At 40.3% G+C, this 21181-nt stretch overlaps 2 protein-coding genes across 2 annotated transcripts; both read left to right on the forward strand.

Moving 5' to 3' along the window:
- The first annotated feature begins 11878 nt into the window (after positions 1 to 11878).
- Positions 11879 to 17040, forward strand: LOC116260330 (elongation factor G-2, chloroplastic). Its single transcript, XM_031638577.2, has 4 exons — positions 11879 to 12245; positions 13380 to 14791; positions 15392 to 15904; positions 16713 to 17040. The coding sequence occupies exons 1-4, from the start codon at positions 11984 to 11986 to the stop codon at positions 16878 to 16880; spliced, it is 2355 nt and encodes a 784-aa protein (XP_031494437.1). The 5' UTR covers positions 11879 to 11983; the 3' UTR covers positions 16881 to 17040.
- A 203-nt stretch (positions 17041 to 17243) lies between these two features.
- Positions 17244 to 20490, forward strand: LOC116260331 (uncharacterized). The gene is made up of 3 exons (XM_031638578.2): positions 17244 to 18743; positions 18831 to 18887; positions 20087 to 20490. The coding sequence occupies exons 1-3, from the start codon at positions 18272 to 18274 to the stop codon at positions 20173 to 20175; spliced, it is 618 nt and encodes a 205-aa protein (XP_031494438.1). The 5' UTR covers positions 17244 to 18271; the 3' UTR covers positions 20176 to 20490.
- The last annotated feature ends 691 nt before the right edge of the window (positions 20491 to 21181 follow it).

Below are 21181 nucleotides of genomic sequence, written 5' to 3' on the forward strand. Positions count from 1 at the left end.
AACGAACGTTCTGTTAACTGCTTTCGGACCTAAACTTTAGATGTAGCCAAATAGTGTTTATGATACGATTGGACGTGCAACTAATGATATTACGTATAAAAAAAAAACTGCATCCGTAACGTATTTTTTTCTCGAATTATTGCCAGATCATGAACTATGCAACATCTTTCTTCTCTGGATCGACTGTTTTGTGGAACACAAGTTCTGGTTTGGGTACCACAACTGAGATAATTGGAAAAACAATGACGTCGTCGACCCTTTCTTTTACTTACTTTTTCTTTTACATAGGGAGGAGCGACATATCAATTCATTGCTTTGTTTTTTTGTTTTTCTTTTACAAAAAAAAAATAAATAAAGGATTGGATGCGCACATTCAGAGGATGGCTCATCGGAAGTGATGAACATGGACAGCTCGGCTGCACATGTGTAATCCTTCTCACTGGATGAAACGAAAACAGCAAGTAAAGAAACTAGGAAGCTAGCAAGTCCAGCATAGCATTTACTGCCCAAAGGAGTGAAAGTCTTGGATCGAGTCCCGATTTCATCATTTCGTAAGCTATATTATATATGTATAGTGTTTTCTCGAGGCATGCATGCTCGTCCTTGAAATATTTGCTCAAAAAGCAAAAAAGAAGCTGGCAGAACCATTAATTCGGGACACAAGGTTGAGTTTACTATTGGCTACTTTAATTGAAGAAAGAAAAGAAGTTTCACATCCGTCGAGGAGCTCATTTTGCTCGACAAAAATGGCCGCAATTGTCACCCGCAGTGGATGCTGGATGGAAGAAGTTGTCCCAATGAAAATTACTTCCTCGATGAAATGGCAATCTAACCGTACAAGCGCAGTATCCCGATTCTTGGGTACTTCATTCATCCATGAAACAAAGCGGCCATGGTTGACCTGCTAAATTTCATTCAAGTGCATGCATGTCATTCTCATGAACTTATTGTAAGTCCGCCCTAAATGAGATTACTAGTTACTTGTATGCAAATTTTGCTTTGCTTTGTTTTTTTTTTTTTTGTATTCCCTTTGGCCATAACGTACGTAGTGTAGTGTTCATGCAACAACAAGTCAATATGAAGAACCTACAACCACCTAGGTGTACAAATTAAAGGAGGGTGGTTTTGTTGTCGATTTCCATCACTAGAATTCGTTACCTGTGTATTTCAATTGACTTGGCAAACCGGACAGCTCGTCATCGATCGCCCGGATATTTCAATTGAGGAATCAGCAACGCATTCGCTCCCGTCCACAATCAGGATTTCAACGCTCATCATTTAAGTCGCCTCATTAACTTAGTTTCCGCCAGAAACTAAGAAGCAGCCGGCTGCAATAGCTTGCCAACCAACCGGCACATGGCTTCGTCGGCTTCAGCTTACTGCACAATGCTCATACATGCCTCGTTCGAAGCCGACATAGCTCTTGGTCCAGCATAAAATGAGCCAACCGCAACCAAAGAGGTGCAACTGCACCGATGCAGCCGCAGGGTCAGGGGTCCACCCAACATGCTGGCCCCTGCGGAGCCGTTTTGTTCCGCATCGGATGATAAAATAATCTTAAAGAACAATAACTTTGCCAATATTGTTCAATAAACAACATAATGAACGACTGTAAGTTCACAGGACGGACTACAACAAGTGGAACCAATCATCGCGCATACGTCATGAATGGGACAATTGAATCACCAATCCAATCAACACAAGAGGATAAACCTAATTAAGGCTGCACATGAAACAAAGTGGAACCCTGATGTAGCAGAGAGAGATAGGTTCAAGAAATGGAGAAATTTTCCAAACTTCTGCGGGTTCATGTCCTAGCTAGACTGGTAAATTTTCTGTCAACAATCTATCTTGAAAAACACATGGTCACCATAATTCGTTGCACTTAAGGGTCTAATATGTACCGATTTCCTTTAATATCTGTGTGTGGTAATGAATAATGTTGCCCTTGATCTTTATCAGATCAGCATTAAAAGAAAAACAAGAAGAAAAAAACCTGAACTAATACTACATGATAAAAATGCTTATTTCTTTTTTTTTTTGGTTTGCTTCAACCCATGTATTCCAAAGAGCAAAGGCTGAGATTGTTCTTTATCCACCTAGCACCAACTAATTTCTATACATATATATAAAAATATGCTAAACATAGGTAGGAAATATTATTTTTAAACGTACATAGAGTGGGCTGTCCTGTGGACACACTGCTTGACAAAATTTTACGCCAGTTAGTAAAAGAGATCTACCTTAGAAGAGTGTTGATCAATTCTAAATCATCCAACCAGTTGCTAGTTTAATTAGGTCAGTCGTTATAGTTATCCTGATTAGATTTGTGGGTTAGGCCTCAACCTTGTCATGAAAAAGACATTCTTTTGACAGTGCTTTCTTTGATTTTGATCGTGAGCAATCTCTGTTGTTGCTATCCGTACAACAACAGATGGAGCTGTACATAGATCAATACAGATGAATCTGCAAATAATTCCTCCACGAGAACAAGTGATTGTACCATCCAGTGCTACCATGATTTCTTGTGTGCATGTAACTGATGTTCTTGACGTGCATGCATGCTTAAAGAAAAACAAACCTTTTGTCTTGAGAAAATGGAAATTGTATGTCATGTAACCATAAGCGATTCACTTGAAATTACTTCTGGCACGCATCCAAGATCAAACACTCCGGGAGATTCTTGTATCATCAACCAAGTCCATCTTTTGGAATCTAAATTATGAAAGTCTGATAGAAATTACGTTAGCCGTCCCCTCACATAAAGTTGTGGTTCGGCCCTGCCGGAAATTAAGTGAGGGGGCATCGTGATAACCAAACAACGAAGAAATATCTGCATCATGTCAGATAAGTTTTACGGCGGAGAAGAAGTCAGATGGCACCAGCTGGGAAGTGACAGCCGCGGCCCATAGAGCAAGGCTATCTAGGTAGATGGTGTGCGATCAAATTAGGTGTCCCTCTTATAATTAGGTTTTTGTTAGGAGAACGTACCTTTCCATACAAATAAATGTGGTCAGCTGAAACCAGTCGACACCATATCTCCGTATGTATCTAGAGCCGCTACCAAGCATGTGCAGCGGTATGTGGACATTAGTAGAGATCTCGACTTTTAGGAAAAAACGACCGGAAATTAAGATGAAAGCAAGATTCGGCTTCTTGTTGCATTGATTTGTCCAAATAAAAATAAATGCATGACGTACCACAGTTTTCAACTGTCCACCTCGTATTTCTGATCTTCTCTTTCGTTTTTCTTCTTTTATCGTCGCATCTATATTTGTTTTTCTAATCCAAGACTTCCGTTTCCCGATAGCAATGTAAAAAGATAAATTTCCCAAAATTTGAGCAGATTTTGAATGCGATGCCATATTGTTTCGTGGTCGTGACATGAGTCCCGAAGACAGGCTTCGCCCGTAGATATCTTTTTAAGTGGAGGCGCACCAGTAAACCGCACGACACTCGGACGGTTGCCCTCACTGGGCACTGAAATTCTTGTCTTGTCAACCATTATAACTCTTCTTCTCTCCAATTCCCTGTGCAGTGCGCGCGCGCATACACACACACAAACATTAAAGTTGGTTCTTTACCCTGTAGGTGCCCGATATTTACTTCGGTGCATGCATGCATGCAGTCAGTCCTTATAAGAAAATGAGTATATATAGATGTTGCATGTTAACAAATTTCATTGATGTATAATCAATTGATATAGTGGAAAGTGGGTGTTGTAATTAATCAATTTTTGATGCGAAAAACTGATCAAACAGAATCACGTGGATCAATTGATCTAGTCAGTGTCGGCGGGCCCACGAGGACTGGTCACTGGTCATTCAAGGGTACGTAAGCCACAGACTTGGGGGGAAGGAGCCCTTTAACCTGCAGGAATGGAGATTTTGACGCTTCAAGTCATATGAACGAACGCCTTCTCAGTGCGGTGCTTTGCATGGGAAAAAAAGGTTTACCATCTACGCAACCTTATCCTTCCATGTGTCCAACAACCTCATAAAATGGTGCCGACGGGGATATTTTTTGACCGTCTGCCATCACAAAACAATAAATCTACTGACCGCACCCTTGAGAACTGTCCATTTACCAATCTTGTCATTGATTCAATAGTATGTCTTATACCCTATCATATCATATCAGACTAAAATATTCTTTTTTCATTTTTAATATATACGACCAATCTGTGGATTCTTCCAACGATTCTCGTGGGCTGCAGTATCTATTCTATTTTAGTGGCCTTCCTATAAATAAATAAAAAGAAAACGGGAGGAGGCAAAGCAGTTCAACTTGGATTTAGACAAGAGGTCAACTTGGTTGACGATACATTAGTTTAGAATATAGCTCATATCTCTCTCTATTGTGCTGACCTGACCGATGAGAGGGAGCTTCACCTGGTGTACGTTTGCATCCCTTCTTTTTCCTTTTCTTCCCTGTATCTTGGATGAGGGCTTAGTTCCCACACTTTGCCCACCTAATTGTTCGGATGCCGTGAGAAAAAGCAAAGTTTCCAAGGAAGGACGTGCCGCTGCAAAACCTACCTGCAGGAAATATCTTCCTTGTGTTTCAAAGAGCTGCCAACAACATTTTTGGGCAGCCCAAACATAATCTTTCATCAATTTTGCAGGCTGAATTTCTGAGCTGTCAGCATCTCTTTCTTTCATTTATTCATATATAGTATAGTTTTTTTCTCAAAGTGCTCAACCAGCAGAGTTTCATCCAAAGTCATTAATTCCTACTCAAAGAAAAATAAATCTACAGCAAAATCTAACGATTCACCAATCTTGCGCCTGCGACGATGCAGCTGGCAAAGAAATTAAAACAAATGGTCATACAATCATTTGAACTTGTTAATAAGGGGCTAACTGCTAGGACCCTATCCTCAGATTTAGTTGTTCCACGTAATTAGATGATTGGCAAACCCAACTTCACCTAATAGGTTGCTTAATTTACATAAGGCTCGATAAGCGGAAGCCGCCCGAGTAAAGCGAAAGCTGTTCCATCACTCATTCACACCTCCAAGCAAAGGAGGAGATAAAAAGTATTGCGTCTCCTGTGCCGTCGTTTCGCAACACAGTTATAGCATCCACGGCTTTGCCTCCCATTTGTCACCTCCTCTACTCTACTCTAGTCTGGACTTTGGATTCTGAATTGAAAAGGAAATTAGCAATCTCTTTTATATTTCTATTCAGATCTGATAGAACAATATTTAATATAAATGGGATTTGTTTCAGGAAAAAACCCAAGGATCAATATTTAGCCATGAACGCCACCCACCTGCGGGATCGTACAGTAGGCTTCACCCCGCACTTTCCTCCATCAATCCCATGAACTCTATATATGCTATAAAACTCTACTAGATAATGAGTAAAACTAATGTCTTTTAGTGACTGCTTTTTCCAGGTCTTTAGGGTATGCTAAAACTGAGACAGGGGCCGATGATGGTGAATAAAAAGTGGAAGAGGAAGAGAGAGAGAGAGAGAGAGAGAGTGTGTGTGCATGCACGCACGTGTGTATAGTGAGACAGAGGAAAAATTAAAAGTAGCTGGCTACCTTTATGGTTGGACGATTTCTTGATTTTGTGTCACTAAAAACATGAGAAACAGTGACGTGTATTCTGTCGCTACAAACCCATTACCTAGCGGCAAGTGTCATAATAAATGCATCTTTTAAGACGCTTTTTATCTTCATTCATTAATTTTGAAGTTTCATGGTTTTTTGAGCTGCGTTTTTAAGTATCTACAAATCTGAGACAGGTCACAGGGTAGAAGAGAAAGAACGGGAGAGAAAAATGTTGGTGAAGGAATATAAATGTATATACCCCAGCGCAGCGTAGTTCCAATATTTCTTTAAAGTTTTGCACAGCAGCCACTGATACCAATCCCAGTTAAATCCCTTCAGACCTTGCAAGTCATGCATTGGATGACAGTGGGTCAACTTTTATCTGGCTGATAAAATCCGGGAAACAATCTCCCAGCAGGGCCATCTTGGGTCAACTTTAAAGTAAATAAACATATTGCCATATTCGATTTATGCGAGCGACATATAAAACTTGATGTGAAAAATAATCACCGCCTGCGCGCGCACCGGTTGTTGCTGTCCATATGTTATGGCCGTGGGATTTTTGACTTATTCATATACAAGCGGCCCGGTGGCTCTGGTTGGTTCACGGTCATTTATGAGATGAGAAAGGGGTTGGTCATCGTCTACATTGGTGATATACCTGCGGGGAAGCTGCTCTCTTCGTTTTCGTTTACCAGGCAGGCAGGAGGAGGAAGAGGTCGTGGCCATCCCATATTCATTTAATCACTTTTGCGCCAGGCCATGTGATAATAAAGGCTTCTCCATGACTTGCAAATTTCGTACTGGCATGCACCAGGTCAGCCCTTCTCTTAATTTCCATTTCCTTTTAAAACCTACCCCCATTCATTTTTACCTTACTTTATATATAGTGTCAGGCCGGTCAGTGAATTCACGTCCTCCGGGGAAGTCAACGTCCTTGTCTTTTATGTATCTTTCTGGAACCATGTGACGCGAAGCTTGTTGTAAAAAGTTTAATTCGTATTAAAGTTTGTAAAATTTTTTAAAGGTTTATAAAGGAGTTGATTAAGTGATTAATTGTCGGGCGGGCGATCTGATAAATTAGAAGCTTCTTGAGCCCAGTGTGAAGTGGGTGTGGCTATTACACAACACGAGCCCAAATCATTGGTTTTTAATTTGTAAGGGAGACGGATGCAAGTACAAAACTCTTGGCTTCATGTGACTGACGCTATATATAGCCGATGAATCATGTTAAGAGTTGAGCATGCATCATTAATTAGCTGGAAAGTACAAGTACAAAGGGTTTTGAGATATCAGGTTTCAGACGCGATTTTAAAGTCGTTCTAATGGTCACTTCCACTGAATTATCAAGTGATCATCTCGTGCTGAAGTTGTGTCTTCCTTTTTCTTTCATCTGGTTGGGAAGACTTATATATATATATGTATGTGAGGACAGCAAACATTTTACTGAACTAGGAACGACAAGCTAGCTGCCAATCGCCAACCGTGGGGACTTCATTTGCAAAACCAGAGAAGTCGATCCTTACTTATTAGGACTACATATAACGATGTTGAAATCCCCATCATCATTGGATACGACCCGCCCAGATCCTGCTGCATTTGGTCTTAAATTTTGAATAGTGAGGGGGACAGCTGCGAGACCTTTGAATACGGGTGCGACGTGACTTGTAGGAATTAAAGACGGGGTAGCCAGCCAAGTAGTGCAATAAATATGAGCCCCTTCAATATTTGCTGGACCCAACTACTCTCCTTATACCGTCTTTAAGAACATATATGCATATGTATACATGATAATTGTGAAACAGAATAGACACCTGTTCCTCTACAGCAATATTGTCTGAGAAGAACACTTATATAATATTGCAGAGCCACAGATCGCGAGTGCGACTTCTCATCAAGTCAACCGAGAGTGTGGATTCGATCGAGTTGCCAACCACCAACTACCGAGTCTGATCTTGTTTACTAAATGCGAGATGCTTCTTCTACACCGGGTCTTTCCCCTAAAGTTGAGAACGTCAATTATGACTCTTCGTGCAAGCTTCTTTGAAGTTGCAGGAAAGCGGGTAGCCTGCCCAATTGCAATTGAAATTTCAAGGAGCCTACGTTCATTATTTGTCACATGGATATCATATCATTCACGTCCTGCATTGGGAATGGTTGGAACGGAGAAATTGAAGCTCAACATGTTGGATTCTTTCGGAAAACAATTATGACCGAGTCTGTTCCTCTTCTTTTTATTTTTTTCTGAACCCTTGTTACAGAAATGCATGGACAACCTTAATTAATGAATAAACGCATGGCGACCTTATCTTGGAAAAATGATATGCATCGATTGTGTATATATATATACGTATCTCCTGGATATCAAGATATACATTGTGGTTTTTTATCATCCTACTGTATCTACGAATGCCCAATATTTAAGCTTATGGGACTACATGCAAATTAGAATTTATATGGTTTTAAAAATAAATGACTTACCTTTCTCAGATTCGAGACATCAAGATTTTTATTTTCAATCTTATACTTTCATATGTTTTTCATTAATTATTTTTACGGTTAGATTTATAAAAGAAACATATTAAGACGCAAGAAATTCCAGCTTGACATTGATTGCCGTGTTTAAAAATACAAAAAATGGTAGAACTGCCCTGGTCACTAATTGCAATTGATGTGTAGCTTCTCTCTATCTCCATCCATCCCATAGCCTTAATTTCTACTGTTGAAGATTCTGTAAAAGCAAAAGACAGCGTCAGTTGCTACGAATAGACGTGTAAAACTGATGGAATCCTGCTCTGGCTGAAAGTTCCTTCCTTCATTTTCTCAAGGCTTTTCTTGGGCATAACAAATTTCATTGTTGATAAGGGCAGCTGCCTACACTGTCCCTAATATATGGAAATCTGTCCTTTTTTGCACTGTCAATCCTTGTTGATAAGGACATGCTTATTAACATATATAAACATTAATAAATAGCAATGTCAGGATACCTTGGGTGCACATTTTTCATATGATTAGTATACTGATTGATTTTTCATGGCCAGAAGTACCTCAGTAAATGGATTTATGGATTTAAGTGCCAAGTCAGGAATTTTTTATAAGTAGCTGAATTAAAATTTTTAAATTTTGACTAAAAAAAATATTATTTTTCAAAATTTTTATATAAAAAGTGAATTTTTTAAAATTTATATGTAAATTAAAAAAAATTAAGATGGGTCCAAGGCTCATGGCAGCCCCACCCCTTGCTTGCTTATGGTAGTCGTATAATTCAATTCAATGTGAAAAGCAACCAGTCCGCATCCAAACAATGGAGCATTCGATTGATGCAAAACGATCCAAGGAGTGTCAATTCATCCTCTTGAATTGTGGTTACGTGAATAACGTACATCCATCTATTCATCATCATTAGCATTCCCGCGACACGGTATGGTCCTTCGATTTCCTCAAGATCCTGTTACTGCTATCACTATCACAATCATAAAAATGATCCCAACTTCAAATGCAGCAGATAAAAATGCAGTAGATGAGTCGTATCTCCTCGCCCTCAGCTCCTCCGGGCCAACTAACTTTCATGGATAAATTGCCAGTTGCCGAGAGAAACAGCAGGATGCTCCATAAATGTGAGCTAGGAGGACGCTATCTATCAAATTAGTGACGCATGTTAATTGGACATGCAACTTTTAGGCTTGAGGATGAATCGGAAAGCAGTAAGTAGCACTTTTTTTTGTTTACGTCGATCGGTCCAACTAGTACTGGACATAGTTTCCACAACTTTGTTCAACCGAGCTGTACATCAGTCAGCTAGCATTTCGTAACAATCATGGTAGCCCTTAAAACATGTTTTGTTCTTTACCACAAATTAATTAAAAAAAAACCTGTCCAAATAGTTAATATCTTCCCCATTTTCTACTTTGAAAATTCACCAAATTAAGCAGGCCCCTAACTCAAATGAGACTGAGCATCTTTCTCTAATCAAACTTCAATGTGACTGTGCCTCCCAACCAATTAAAATCTGACAATAACTAGAAAGATGGTCATAACATAGTTTCAGCTGCAGTTACACGAGAAATACTAGAGGAGCAAAGCGAGCATTGCCTAGATTTGAATGGTGCCGTCAGATTTGGGTGATCAGGTGTGGCTGAAAGACAGGGACAGAGACTAGTAGTAGGAGCTGATAGACGATGAATGAAAGAAACTCAAGTTTTTTCTAGGTGTTTGCTTGAGGTAAACGAGTATTAAGTGCCATCTACTGCCTAGCAATTAATGGAAATGTATCTCACGGCCAGTCTGCCGCAATGAAGGATTGATTATCCGTCTTCCCAGGAACGAGTCCGTTGCATACATTTCTAAAAGGGGTAGAGTAGACCAAAATGAAAAATCCTTAAAGGGTCTGTCTGGACAACAGTATACAAAGCCATTTTGCGCGTGTTTGGAAGATGTCAAATGTGACACAACTCAAATTTCCGTTTGAACAAGGAGTTTCCTAATCGACTCATAATCAAAACAAAACCTAGATAGCTTTTACATCCAAACGACTTATAAATTAATGAAAAGCATGGCATCCTACACTGCAAGTTGACTCTAGTGTTAATGCATGCCATCCAACCTGATCGGTTGTGGCACCCATCATTTGAAGAGAGAAAGAGAGAGAATTTGGAGGGGTGCGATGGGTTTGGCACGGACGGAGAAAAATGAAGCTAGAGAGGTGTGTGTGTGTGTGTGTGTGTGTATCCATATATAGAGTCACTGACTGGTGACTCTAACGATACCTGGCCATACCAAATGATGGACATCCATCTCTTTGATTGGATGAACCTCATTTGATCCCCTTTTTACAATTAGATTGATGTCGAAGGGGAGGAAAGGGGGTCTCCCTTCCACCACCCAACAGTCGGCCGGCAAGGGAAGGAATCCCCTCACTCTGAATGTATGGGAGGGAGGGAGGGAGGGAGGGAAGAAGGGGGGGCTCCTCCTCCTCCTCTCCATTCAAGGATATATAAGTATGTATTGCAGATCTTTCTTATTGGAGAAATCTGGTCATGCATATATAAATGCTTGACAAATACACGGCCAAAGTAAATATGGTGGTTGTAAACTTGGGCTAAGCAAGCTATGGTAGTTGGGCAGACGGCCAGTGCTGCTACTTGATTTCAGAAAAAAAAGAAAGAAAAAAGGATCGCTCTTGTCCTCAAAAATATCATGTACCACTTAGTTGGTGAACTAGAGCGGAGCTTATAGCATAAACATATACTTGTCTACTTGAGTGCCAGGTATTGCTAATATTGGATTTTTTTTTTTTTTCTGTGTTTATGTCTTTTGAAAACTTCAAAGCTGCACTTTGAGTCATGGATGGAAACACGTGGTTGAGTTTTTGGAGTCGTGAAAGCCAGTGGTTCAAAATTAGTCTGCACATTCAAGCCTTAATTTTTCAGCACCATCAGTATTGATATCATGTGTGTCGCTGGTATCCAGCCTAGCCCTGAATTGGAGGTTTTAGTGTCTACTTGACCCGAACAGCTCGACGCGTACCTGTGGGGATGCATCATATTTGTGGTATGCAAGCTCATGATGGAGCGGGCGCATGCCCACATCTCAGGGCGGCTTTGGTCAGAATAGTGGCCTCGGCGGATGTCCGGTGGCGCTTTGTGGTAATTCCGATGGAGACGTGTACGAGTTCGGAGCCGCCCAAAAGCAGCGGCGGACCCCCATCTCCGGAAGCCGGCGTTCATCACACTCCAGCCTCCCGCGTCGCCATTCATTCTCCTTTTCCAAAGCGGCAATTTCATTTAATAATAATTGATAAATAACTACGCTCATCCACATTTTTCCAAATGCAATTGCCACATATATAACTAAAAGCTAAGTCTAACTAGAAAAAAGTGTGGCAATATAATTCTTCTCCTTATCCTACCACCTTCAACAATTGAGAACTCGTCTTACAGGATAGGATACAGACTGACCTTTTCTTTTTCTACTTCTCTCAGTGTTGCCTTCCCCTTTCCTTTCCTGCAGGGCAGCCCATGGCTTTTTCTAGTAACATGAATTATAATGCAACAAAGATGACTTCGAAGGACATGAGAATTCGGTGAATTTTTTTTTATCAGACATCGTCTGTCTAATAGAAAAGCAAAGCCAAACACGGGATCTAATCCCAACATGGACGTGGTTCAGTTTTATTGGATGGGTCCCTTCTTAGCTCTCCCCTGTTTCTGCCTGCCAACCGAAACAAGGGACTGAGATTGGCATTGCAGCTACTTTGAGAGGGTGGCTTCGTAAATTCTGCCAATCAACTTCAAATCCCCCATATCATATCCATTTGAAAAGCCCCCTCCGCCTCCCAAGTAACCCAAGGTGCAGGGCCTCTCACTCCACACGCACGCACGCTCACTCTACTCAGCCGCTCAGTCCCGGAGCGAGCGACAGAGAGATGGCGGACTTGCTCAAAATTCCGGCGTATGGCTCCAGATTCCGCGACATACGTGGCCAGTGCAGGCAGCGCAGGCACTCGCAGAAGCCTTCCGTCCTTATCCGTTCCATCGGCTTCAGGAACTTCGCCGGCCTTCGCCCCTTCGATTCCTCCGCAAGGTTACTCCGGAACGCCGTCCACGTCGCAAGACCAGAAGCTGCTTCTCGCTTCTCAAATGACAAACACAGGAGATGCTCTGTGGTTGCCATGGCTATCGACGACGGTGAGACCTCTGAGTTCCCTTTACCATTTCTGGTTAATTGGTTCGCGTCTTGTTACCTGGACCTAATATTTCCCTGGTTCCTGGAAGGGCGATTGTTTCCGTCTGTTCTGATCTTTCCACAAGAAAGGATTGGGGTTATGAACTGTTATTCTGAAACCTCTTTGATCCTGGGAAAGTATTTATTTTGAGTAATTATGCAATAATCTTTGAATAATGAATGAAATGATTCCAATCATGGAGAAATAGATACTTAGTTGATGGACGTAGTATGATATCCCACTGTTGGAGCTCAGAGGTGAATCATATGTAGTGCTTATTACTCCGTAAAGAAGCAGTTGCTTTTGGTGGAATCTTTGTTTGTTGGAATCGAAAGCTTCTATATAATTGAGAATCTGGTTACCATTTCATATCGTCTATGTTTGAAAACCATCGGGAGGTTTGATAGTATATTGATATTTGCACGATCCTCTGATGGACTATGTCGATATTCCAAAAATTACAAATCTATGTTAGAATATGATGTAAGGAAATGCGATGATCTTGTGGTAATGATAATGACTGGATTCACAATCATATTTTCACTGTATTTTTCCGGAATATTGTGTCTGTGTGTGTGTGTCAGAAGGGAGAGGGGGGGTGTAGAGCGAGAGAGAGAGAGAGAGAGAGATTTCTGATGTGAGAAAACTATTGCTACCATGTTAAAATAGTGCGTGACACGGTGCATGTCATGTTATTAGTATTATAATCGAATAGTATTGACCGCCATATGAGTTGTTTTAAAGTGCGGCATAGTATAAACAGGACGTATGGTTTATGGATTTAAAAGCTCAGTCATGAAATCAGATGTTGTGCTTTCTGTGAACCATGGGATCCAGTTTCAGCAAACTGTATCAACGCAAGGCAAAATGTGATTGAGGAATCAATGTTGTTCTCAGGAAAAATGTTTCCCTCTTCTCATGCTTTTCTCTAATATTCCTTAATTTCTTGATTGTACCATGTTTATAATGAGTTGGTAAAAGCTTCTATTTTTTATTTAGCATTTTTGGTTTGGATCTTGTAATTTCGACATCAGATCATAGAAGGCTGCCTGTATGGCTTTGTTAATGATGAATGTATTCTCTTAATTTAATGCAGAAAAGCGACAAGTACCATTAAAAGATTACCGCAATATTGGAATTATGGCTCATATAGATGCGGGTAAGACGACAACAACAGAACGTGTTTTGTACTATACAGGTAGGAACTATAAGATAGGGGAAGTCCATGAAGGAACTGCTACAATGGATTGGATGGAGCAGGAACAAGAAAGGGGTATAACCATCACTTCTGCTGCAACAACCACCTTTTGGAACAAGCATCGTATAAACATCATTGACACGCCTGGACATGTGGACTTCACACTAGAAGTTGAGAGAGCATTAAGAGTACTGGATGGTGCAATATGCTTGTTTGACAGTGTTGCTGGTGTGGAGCCACAATCAGAAACTGTATGGAGACAAGCAGACAAGTATGGGGTGCCAAGAATATGCTTTGTCAATAAGATGGACCGTCTTGGGGCAAACTTCTTCCGAACCAGAGATATGATTGTCACAAATTTGGGTGCAAAGCCTCTTGTGCTTCAGATTCCGTTAGGTGCAGAGGACAGTTTCCAGGGAGTTATTGATCTTGTCCAAATGAATTCGGTTGTTTGGTCTGGAGAAGAACTGGGTGCAAAGTATTCTTACCAGGATATACCTAGCGATCTTCAAGACTTAGCTCAACAATACAGAGCGCAGTTGGTTGAAACTGTGGTTGAACTAGATGATGAAGCTATGGAGAATTATCTTGAAGGTGTTGAACCAGATGAGGGGACTCTCAAAAAATTGATTAGAAAGGGAACTATCTCTGGTAGTTTCGTTCCACTTTTATGTGGTTCAGCTTTTAAAAACAAGGGAGTGCAGCTCTTACTTGATGCTGTGGTAGATTATTTGCCTTCTCCATTGGACGTCCCACCGATGAAAGGAACGGACCCTGATGACCCTGAAACTGTCATTGAGAGAGTTGCAAATGATGAAGAACCATTTTCTGGTCTAGCATTTAAAGTCATGAGCGATCCATTTGTTGGATCCCTTACATTTGTAAGAGTATACTCGGGGAAGCTGACTGCTGGTTCCTATGTTCTGAATGCAAACAAAGGCAAAAAAGAGAGGATTGGACGACTTCTAGAGATGCATGCCAATAGTAAGGAGGATGTGAAGACTGCATTGACTGGTGATATAGTTGCACTTGCAGGACTGAAAGATACCATAACAGGTGAAACTCTTTGCGATCCTGAGAAGCCAGTTGTTCTGGAAAGGATGGATTTCCCAGATCCTGTTATTAAAGTAGCAATAGAACCCAAAACAAAAGCGGACATAGACAAAATGGCTCTTGGACTGATTAAACTTGCTCAGGAAGACCCGTCTTTTCACTTTTCAAGGGATGATGAGACTAACCAGACTGTCATTGAAGGAATGGGAGAACTCCATCTCGAGATCATTGTTGATCGACTGAAAAGAGAGTTTAAGGTATTGCATCTTCGAAAGGTTTTTCTTTTTCGCCAGCTGTTTACACTTTCATTCTTATGTAGGTATGATTTTCACATATATCATGGTCTGTAATCCCTACAATTTGGACTTGACACATTCGACTCCACACTTATTTGCTTTAAAAGGGATCCTTTTGTTTTATTTTTAAAATTTGGTAATATGTATGAATTTCTTGTTGCTCTTGTGATTCCACTACCTGCAACCTGTTTAGACATTATGCCTGTCCATTCCAGTTATGGGAAATCACATATAGGTCTAAAACGTATGCCCTTTCCCATAATTCTTTGTCTAGAATGCATCTGCTGGTGGGAGGCAATATCATTGACTAGGAGCTGAAACATTTAGTAAGTGATTCAAGTGTTCTCTTTGCAGAAACAGATTTTGCAGTATGTAAAGCTCGTTTATTCTGTGATGCAATTCAAACTTTCTTTTTAAAATAAAATTCACCTTTTAAAAGAAAATATTTAGAAAGAGATGTATACTTTTGAACTTTTTAAACTGTCTTGTGTTTTATATGTTTTTCATATTTTTTGTTTACTCTGCAATAACAATATATCTTTGTGTATTTCTTGTTTCTAGGTTGAAGCAAATGTTGGGGCACCACAAGTAAATTACCGTGAGAGCATTTCTAAGACTTCAGAGGTAAAGTATGTCCACAAGAAACAGTCAGGGGGAGCTGGTCAGTTTGCAGATATCACTGTGAGGTTTGAGCCCATGCAAGCTGGATCTGGTTATGAATTTAAGAGTGAGATAAAGGGTGGTGCTGTTCCCAAGGAATATATACCTGGTGTGATGAAAGGTCTGGAAGAATGTATGAGTAATGGTGTGCTTGCTGGGTATCCAGTTGTTGATGTGCGTGCAGTGCTAGTTGATGGTTCATACCATGATGTTGATTCAAGTGTGTTGGCATTCCAACTGGCAGCCAGAGGTGCGTTCCGTGATGGTATGCGCAAAGCAGCGCCAAGATTGCTGGAGCCTATTATGGAAGTTGAAGTAGTCACTCCAGAGGATCACTTGGGTGATGTTATTGGTGATCTGAACTCAAGAAGAGGCCAGATCAATAATTTTGGTGATAAACCTGGAGGTCTCAAGGTAAACTTTGTAAACTCCATGCTTTTGGTTTCTATATTATTTTTTCTAATATTTGATCTCATTTACTGGTACTGTTTAATCATGTGTCCAGTTCTGCGGAAATCTATTATTAAAGGATTATGTGTTTCAAAACAGAATAATACTCTTACTTCACCTAGTGAAGGTGTGTCATAGATTATAAATGGGCAGAATCAAGGGAAATGTGTTCACTATGGCAATCTTTTAGCATCAGAAACTTCAGAAAATTTGTATTATTGAATGTCATCGCTTACTCTGGATTCTTGGTCCCTTGAAACACTGGTCATGGCTGATCTGACAAGTTAGTTAATTGAGCTTATAAAATCATATCAGTTATAAATAGTGCCACCAGCACACACACACACACACACACACACACACACACACAGAGAGAGAGAGAGAGAGAGAGAGAGAGAGAGAGAGAGAGATCTTTCTGCCATGTGGTAATCAGTTTTGAGAGAGAGAGAGAGAGAGAGATCTTTCTGCCATGTAGTAGTCAGTTTTGTTTGACCTTTTTCTTGCTGCCGATCCAGATGCTCCTAAAGCTGGTAAGATGACCTGGTACTGCAACCCATGAAAGTTAAAAAAGGGAGAGGTGAATGAGTCTGGTAAATAGTATGTGTATAGAATGACTTTCGCCTGGAGGGTGCCACAATTTTTGAACATCCAGCTTTAGCATCTCATCCTAGAAAAGGAATAGGGAATATAAATGTCTGTTGCTGAACCTGCATTTTATGGTCTATCTTTGAGATGCTGAGGAAATGATGACTGTATCTATTGTCACATGCAGGTTGTTGATGCTTTGGTCCCACTAGCTGAAATGTTTCAGTATGTTAGCACACTCCGTGGAATGACAAAAGGGCGTGCATCTTACACCATGCAGTTAGCCAAGTTTGATGTTGTTCCTCAGCATATACAGAACCAGCTTGCATCCAAAGAACAAGAAGTTCCTGCTTGACAAAATTCCTCCTGCATCAAGCGCAACGTTGTTGTTGGTGCTTCACCGTCTCTGTTGGGTATGAGCTTCAAAATATTTAGCTTGTATTTTACTTATTTTTGCTTGTATAAATAGGTGAACTTTTTTTTTCAAGAGGTTATCTATTTTTGTTTAATTTTCATTTTTCATCAAGAAATGAAAGCCTGAGAATGCCCACTCAGCAGTTTCGAAACCCCACCCATTCTTGAAACATGGAGTCCATTATTTACCAGATGATGAATTCAAGTGTGGAGAACTTGGTGGCCAATAGCGTAGCGCTATTAATCTTCTTTTCCTGCTTCTATTTTTCGAGTTCCTTGCCGCTCCTTAATATCAAACCTTACTATGCTCCTGTTCTCCTTCGAAGATGCCATTATGGTTGAAAAACTGAATTACTACTGTAATTTTGCTTCGGAATAACTACTGTAGTTCAGGCACCTGAGCTTCTTTCGATTTTAAACTAATTTGGAAAATAACATTATGAAATTGGTACCTGTCGTTCAGTTTTCCCTTTTCGGTTGAAAACCTTCTTGACATATTTGGTTGAGGACCATGAAGTGTAATATTTGGACAAAATTGGGGTTCCTTGTCCAAGACAAAGGAGGCTTTTCTTTGGGGTCCTGTATACGAGTGCAGATCCTTGTTTCTTTGTTACTTGGGCTCCTGCCAGAATCACTTTCTCGCACAATGAAGCTGAAGGGGCTGCTTGTGTTTGCCAAATAGCCAAACACGTTCCATCGAGTTTTAAAATTTTCCAATTGTTTCCCTTTGCGTGGCATATACAGTAACCGGAGTTGATTAATGTGGTTTGTGTCATGGCCGCTACCTCTGTTGATTTCTAAGCCTCATGAACAATGTCATCAATATTGGTGTCTATCGGCCGGTTTTGGCTGATACGCATTGTATAATCACAAAATGATACGAGGATGAGTAACGGCCCTTCCAAATTTCGGCTGACACAAACCGATATAGGCTGATGACCATCAGCCATGCACATGGTTCTTTAAAGATTTCGACCGGAGATGGAATCTGAGACCGACAACACGCATTGCTTGCTCATTATTGAGGACTGTTGGATGTTGATATCGATTTATGCTTCGACTGCCTTGCATTATTGCTCCCAAAAACGGAATAGCTTGGAGCTGGAAATGGAATTGAAATAATTCCGTCGCGGACTATTGAAGTCTTCTTCTTTTGTCTTGTCAATGGGCACGGGTCACTGCTTATGACATTTGGAAAGCAGACTGCTGCACAGGGGTTAGGTCCCTTTTTTCATTACCCAGAAATCTGTACAAAACTCATAGAGAGGGTCCCGGGATATTGCAGATTTCTGGCAAAAAAATTCAGTGAACACGGAGCTGCTTCCACGTGCAATGCTGGCACCAGCAGTCATGGGAAATAAGGCCCTGTTTGATCACAGGAAAAATCCTGTTCATCAGTTGAAAACGGTACGGGCGGGTGAACTTTTACCCGTTCGCCTTACGACGCATCAAACGCCATCAAATTTCACCCGAAAAACTCATACGATTGGGTGCAATTTCACGCGTGAAAAGTACACAGAGACAAAATTGAGAGTCGTTAGGACTCAATTTTTCCCCTCTTTTCCTGTGGACGCCCATCTTCCCCTCTCTTGCTGCGTCTCTTCCTCTCTCTCTGTGTCTCCCCCTCTCTCGCTTTCTTGTTCCTCACCTTTGCTGCTGCACATGTGTCTCCCCTCTCGCTGCATCTCTCCTCTGTCGCTGCGTTTCCTCATCTCTTGCTGCGTCTCCTGCTCTCTTGTTTCTCTCCTCTCTCGCTACACAGGTCTCTCCTCTCAAACCCAACGTCGCCCGATTGCAGCCCCAGGTGAGCCCTATGCGCCTCTACATGTTGCTCTCTCAAATGCAAACCATCAAAAACTCATCTTTCCTCTTTTTTGTTTTTCATACGCAGGCCTTCAATACCAACAGGAGATTTGGTCTTATCCCTCTTGGCTGCTCGTTTATTCAGGTATACCTCTCACAACAGGAAATTAGCTCTGCTCTTGCTTTTAATTTCTGTTTCCTTTCCCGTATAATGGTTTTTGATGGTTTACAGAGTGTTTGGCTTGAAGTTGCTCTGTTTTTTACGTATCCTTTTGTCTCTGTAGCTATGTTTTTTATGGTTCACTGTTCTCTGTAGCTATGTTTTCCGTATCTCTTTGTCTCCGCATCCCTGCAACTGATTCTTTTTCTTTTGCTTCCTAAGTTCTTTTCCTTTCATGCTCTCTCAAATTTATTTCCTTTAGATTTATTTCTGAAGACTGATCTTGGTGAAGTTTAATTTCTTCTTTTCCTCTTCTGTGATATTTGGGTTGGGTATTAGCAAGATTGGCTAAGGACCGAAGTTAGAAATCAACTTGGCAACCTGATCCAACATTGGCTTTTACATTACGGTGTCCGTTTTCTTAATTGGTGAAGTTGAGGACCATATGAATGCAAAATTAGAAATTGGTCACAGAATAGACTATGATTTTACTTCCAAAAGTGTAAGAATTCAGAAATACATGCTTTGTAAGGCCTCCCAAGGCGACAAGAAACAAATGGTTTTACTTACTTTAAGGCCCCTAAAAGTGACTCTGTTTATGGTTCTATTAGTGTGCAAATCATATGTAATGGGTTATTCCTTGCATGTATCAGGGGTAACGAATCCATGCATATATCATCTTCTTTCCACTTATCACATTCTTTACTATGAACTGAACTTCATATGCATGAGCCTAAATATATATATGTATGCCCGTTTAGTGTTTTTTATGTGCAAATTTGAGAATTACTTTTGACAGTGGATATTTGCCCAAGAAATAGTAATCTTGCAGAAGGCAATATGTTCCTCATGTGGACCGAAAACTTCTAATCATGTAAAATGGATTTTGTCCTCAGCCTAAAATTTTACTCGTTTTTTCTATCTCTATATTTCAAGTTGCATTTGTACTTTCCTGTCATTTTTTCAATGGTAATTACGTTTTGTGCTGGTTCAAGGGCACACACTTATACTCCTTTCTATCCATTCCTTTATTTCTTGTATTTCCTTTAGTTGTTGTGCTTCCTTGAGCAGCCAATGACACACCTTTGGCTAACTTATATGAGAAATTTGATTGTGTGGGGGGGCTGATTGGCATGTTCTAGAAAGTTCTGAAGATGAAACTAAGCTTTTAGTTGGTTCTGTAGTTGCTGGTATCTTCGGACTACTGGTCGAAGATAATCTCACTCTTTCCCATTTCTCAAAGAAAGGGAGATATGTTCAAGCGGACCTTTGAGTTATCAAAGGTTTTATGTAAGGGCAATTATAGAGGATCAACCTTATTCTTGCTCAAAAAAGTATGTCAAGCTTAACAAGGGCGCCCTCTTCAGATCGTTCCATACCTTTGAAGCAACTGAATGTCATATGAATGAGTGTCTCCACAACAAGTATGGTATGCAATTACGTAGGCCATTGGACATTGACAATGTCACCGCAAAGCAAGAGGAAGAGGTAATGACCCGATTGGAATGCTTATGCTTTCATGTTTTATTTGAAGAGGTGTTATACCCACGTGAAATTGGATTATTGTTTAATTATTTGTTTTACATCATCTTCCAATTTCTACCCACGTGAAATTGAAGGAGAACAAAAATAACAACAACTTCTAATGGTCAGGAAAAAAGTCTTTCATATTTTTTACTTTATGCACCATACACAACTAATTTTACCTTGCAAAAACTACCAAGTAAAAAACTACCTTGTGCATCAAACACAGTTAATTTTATCGTAAAAAAACTTCCCCGCAATCAAACATGGCCTCCAATTAAAAGAGGGTAAAATTTCTATCATGTATTTTTTTCTAGAATTATTTTATAGTTAAATTCTTCTCTGCAATCAAACAAAGCCTAAAGAAAAAGCAATATCTTCTTTGGATGAGCCAAACTGGAACTCTCAACACAGAGAGCCATATTTCATATTTGTGCTATAACCGTTCATAGACATTAACTTGGCTAAAGCCAGCTCCCGGAGAGGATTGAGCATGCTGCCAATGTAATTTCATATAGGAGCCTATCATTTCCACATGGTACAAGACTCATACAGGGTAACATCAATTTAAAGTATTTAAGATGATTTGTAATATTTCATAAGATGAAAAGATAGGGGAAATATTGATATCCAATAATATATGTCGGTCAATATGCTAAATAAACCGGTATAGTGCCGTGAAAATTTTGAGCTGTATTCTGGGTCCGCATCTACAGATTTCCCAAAAGAAAAAGACAAAAGAAAGGAAGGAAGAA

The sequence above is a fragment of the Nymphaea colorata genome, chromosome 9 (genome assembly GCF_008831285.2).
Source record: "Nymphaea colorata isolate Beijing-Zhang1983 chromosome 9, ASM883128v2, whole genome shotgun sequence".
Lineage (NCBI taxonomy): Eukaryota > Viridiplantae > Streptophyta > Magnoliopsida > Nymphaeales > Nymphaeaceae > Nymphaea > Nymphaea colorata.

Bases quoted from the DNA above. Each gene is read 5' to 3' on its own strand.
- LOC116260330 (XM_031638577.2), top strand. From the start codon at position 11,984: ATGGCGGACTTGCTCAAAATTCCGGCGTATGGCTCCAGATTCCGCGAC. The intron at 12,246-13,379 runs GTGAGACCTCTG...AATTTAATGCAG, and splicing joins TGCCATGGCTATCGACGACG to AAAAGCGACAAGTACCATTA. The intron at 14,792-15,391 runs GTATTGCATCTT...TCTTGTTTCTAG, and splicing joins GACTGAAAAGAGAGTTTAAG to GTTGAAGCAAATGTTGGGGC.
- LOC116260331 (XM_031638578.2), top strand. From the start codon at position 18,272: ATGCTGGCACCAGCAGTCATGGGAAATAAGGCCCTGTTTGATCACAGG. The intron at 18,744-18,830 runs GTGAGCCCTATG...TTTCATACGCAG, and splicing joins TCGCCCGATTGCAGCCCCAG to GCCTTCAATACCAACAGGAG. The intron at 18,888-20,086 runs GTATACCTCTCA...TTGGTTCTGTAG, and splicing joins TTGGCTGCTCGTTTATTCAG to TTGCTGGTATCTTCGGACTA.